Source organism: Tuber melanosporum (genome assembly GCF_000151645.1).
Source record: "Tuber melanosporum whole genome shotgun sequence assembly, scaffold_97, strain Mel28".
Classification (NCBI taxonomy): Eukaryota; Fungi; Ascomycota; class Pezizomycetes; order Pezizales; family Tuberaceae; genus Tuber; species Tuber melanosporum.
The window spans coordinates 217,851-220,160 of NW_003299147.1; the positions used below are offsets into that span (position 1 = coordinate 217,851).

General features: G+C 51.2%; 1 protein-coding gene; it reads left to right on the forward strand.

Moving 5' to 3' along the window:
• The first annotated feature begins 346 nt into the window (after window positions 1-346).
• On the forward strand, window positions 347-1,216 carry GSTUM_00012144001 (uncharacterized protein). XM_052355850.1 has 1 exon: window positions 347-1,216. Exon 1 carries the CDS (start codon window positions 641-643, stop codon window positions 899-901), a length of 261 nt encoding a protein of 86 aa, XP_052211815.1. The 5' UTR covers window positions 347-640; the 3' UTR covers window positions 902-1,216.
• Window positions 1,217-2,310: the final 1,094 nt, after the last annotated feature.

Consider the following 2,310-nt stretch of genomic DNA (forward strand, 5'->3'; position numbering starts at 1 on the left):
GCACACCGCTCTCGTGGGCTGCTGGGAACGGGCAAGAGGGCGTAGTACAGATTCTATTGGAGCGACCGGATGTCAATCCCGACCAGGTAGACACCACTGGTCGGACGCCACTCTCGCTGGCCGCTAAGTTCGGGCGTGAGGGGGTAATAAAGATGGTTTTGGAACGAGAGGATGTGAATCCTAATACGGCAGACACCAAATATGGCCGTACACCACTCTGGTGGGCTGCCAGGTATGAGTATGAGGGGTAGTAAAGGTGCTTTTGCAACGAGATCATGTCAATCCCAACACGACGGACACTAAATATGGCCGCACACCACTTTCGTGGGCGGCTGGGTGGGGGAATGTGCGGATAGCAAAACTACTTTTGGAAAGGAAAGATGTCCACACCACCACACCAGACAACAAGAACCAAACGCCACTATGGTGGGCTCTCTCCGAAGGCCATCACGAAGTTGCGAGGATCCTACAGGAATCAGAAAATAGCGGTTCCGGTGGAACTGGTCCCGGCGGTAACGCCTTATTCCCGCCCCCTGCAGGGCGTGAGGACAAGTCCGTCGCGGAGATCCAATTCCAAGCACATGATCCTAACACCGACATCACAAACCCCTTGTCGGTAGTTCTCGGTGACCAGGATGGGATGCCAGATATCAATGGTTCTGTTCCTACGTCCGCAGATAATGACCTCCCAGCCGAACCACCCACCCCACCCCAACCCCCTTCCATCTACCCTCTCGGATCCTCACACTCACCAAACAAAATCGACACCCATCCCAACATCAGACCAACCCTCTCAATTGCTGTCGACCGCTATATCATGATCGCCTCTTTCGTTTGTCTTTTAGCTGTCCTCGTTTACATCCTTTCTTCTTCGCCAGACCTATTCTCATTCTACAAATAGTCTCTACGTAATTCTTTGGTGAGGGCAACACATCTACTGATTAAATGTATCGTAAATAGACCTTTCTAGTATCGGCGTTTTTTTCTTCTTCACCTGTTCCAGGTGACGGTTTGCCACTTATAAACATATTTTTTTTCATTTTTTATTCTTCGCCTTTTTTTCCTAAGTGTTCTACCCAGAATTTATCCATATCCTCGTGTTTCTCTTCCTTCATCGTTATTTTAACATCTATCATATCTTGTGTTTTGAGGACACCACGACCCTCAACCGTCAATTAGCATCACTGGTTGACCCCAAACCTCCAGAATTTCATTCAAACCCACAAGTAGCCAGTTCACCTCCTCCAAGTATGATAATCCGCTCAACACTACCCAGTGATTTACACCGCTCCCTCTTACACATAATCTGGAATACTCAGATATCGTCACGACCCTCAAAATCCTATGTTATGTCCAAGACCCTCCGGTTCACCCCTTAGCAGCGCCACCTCCGTCAGAAAAGATCTCCCCTTCAGAGCACCCAAGTAATATACGTCCGTGCCCGGGTTCTCGAGTTGCGCGAGTCCTTTTGAAAACGTTCGCAGCGGTAGAGATGTCGGGCCCGGTCTCGAACTTTAGATATATGATAACCCGTGTGTGAACTACCGAACCCAAGTCTTTCAAAGTGACGGATAGCAAGTTTTTCAAGTGGGGTGGGAAAGCTCTGGAAGCTCGATTCGTTACCCGTGAGGGAGTAGATGTAGGCTGAAAGAAGCCCCCGCTTCCCAGAGAGACAGAGTTTAGAAGTGGTTTGAGTGTCCCAGAGGCCTGCCCTGCCGGATTATATTCCCCTTGCGAGAGCGTGTAAGGGCAGGAATTCTCGGTCGATTATAAGAGAAGGTTAGCTTGGTCGCCGAGGCGGCAGAATCACTAGGAAAGATATTCACACCGCCACACCAGACAACAAGAACCACACACCACTATGGTGGGCTCTCTCCGAGGGCCACGAAGAAGCTGCGAGGATCCTACAGGGACCGGGGAAGGGCAACCCAGATTCGACTGATCCTGGTGGCTGGGCATCATCACTCCCGCCCTGCGCTGGGTATGAGGATGAGCCCGTGCCGGAAATCCAATTCCAAGTTGGCGATCCTAACACTAACATCGCCAACCCTAATACCCAACATGCAACCACATCTCCAGACCCTGGTGAGAAGGCTGGGACACCGAACGTCAACGACCCTGTTTCTAAGTCCGTAGATAATAACCTTCCTACCGAACCGTCCACTGTGACTCAGCCCCCTCCCATATGCCCCCCGAAGCCCCCGAAGCCCCCGCACCCTCCACGCAAACCCGACACCCACCCCTTCACCCGAACAACCCTCTACTTTTCCGCCGACCACTATATTATCATAGCCTCTTTCGTTTGCCTTT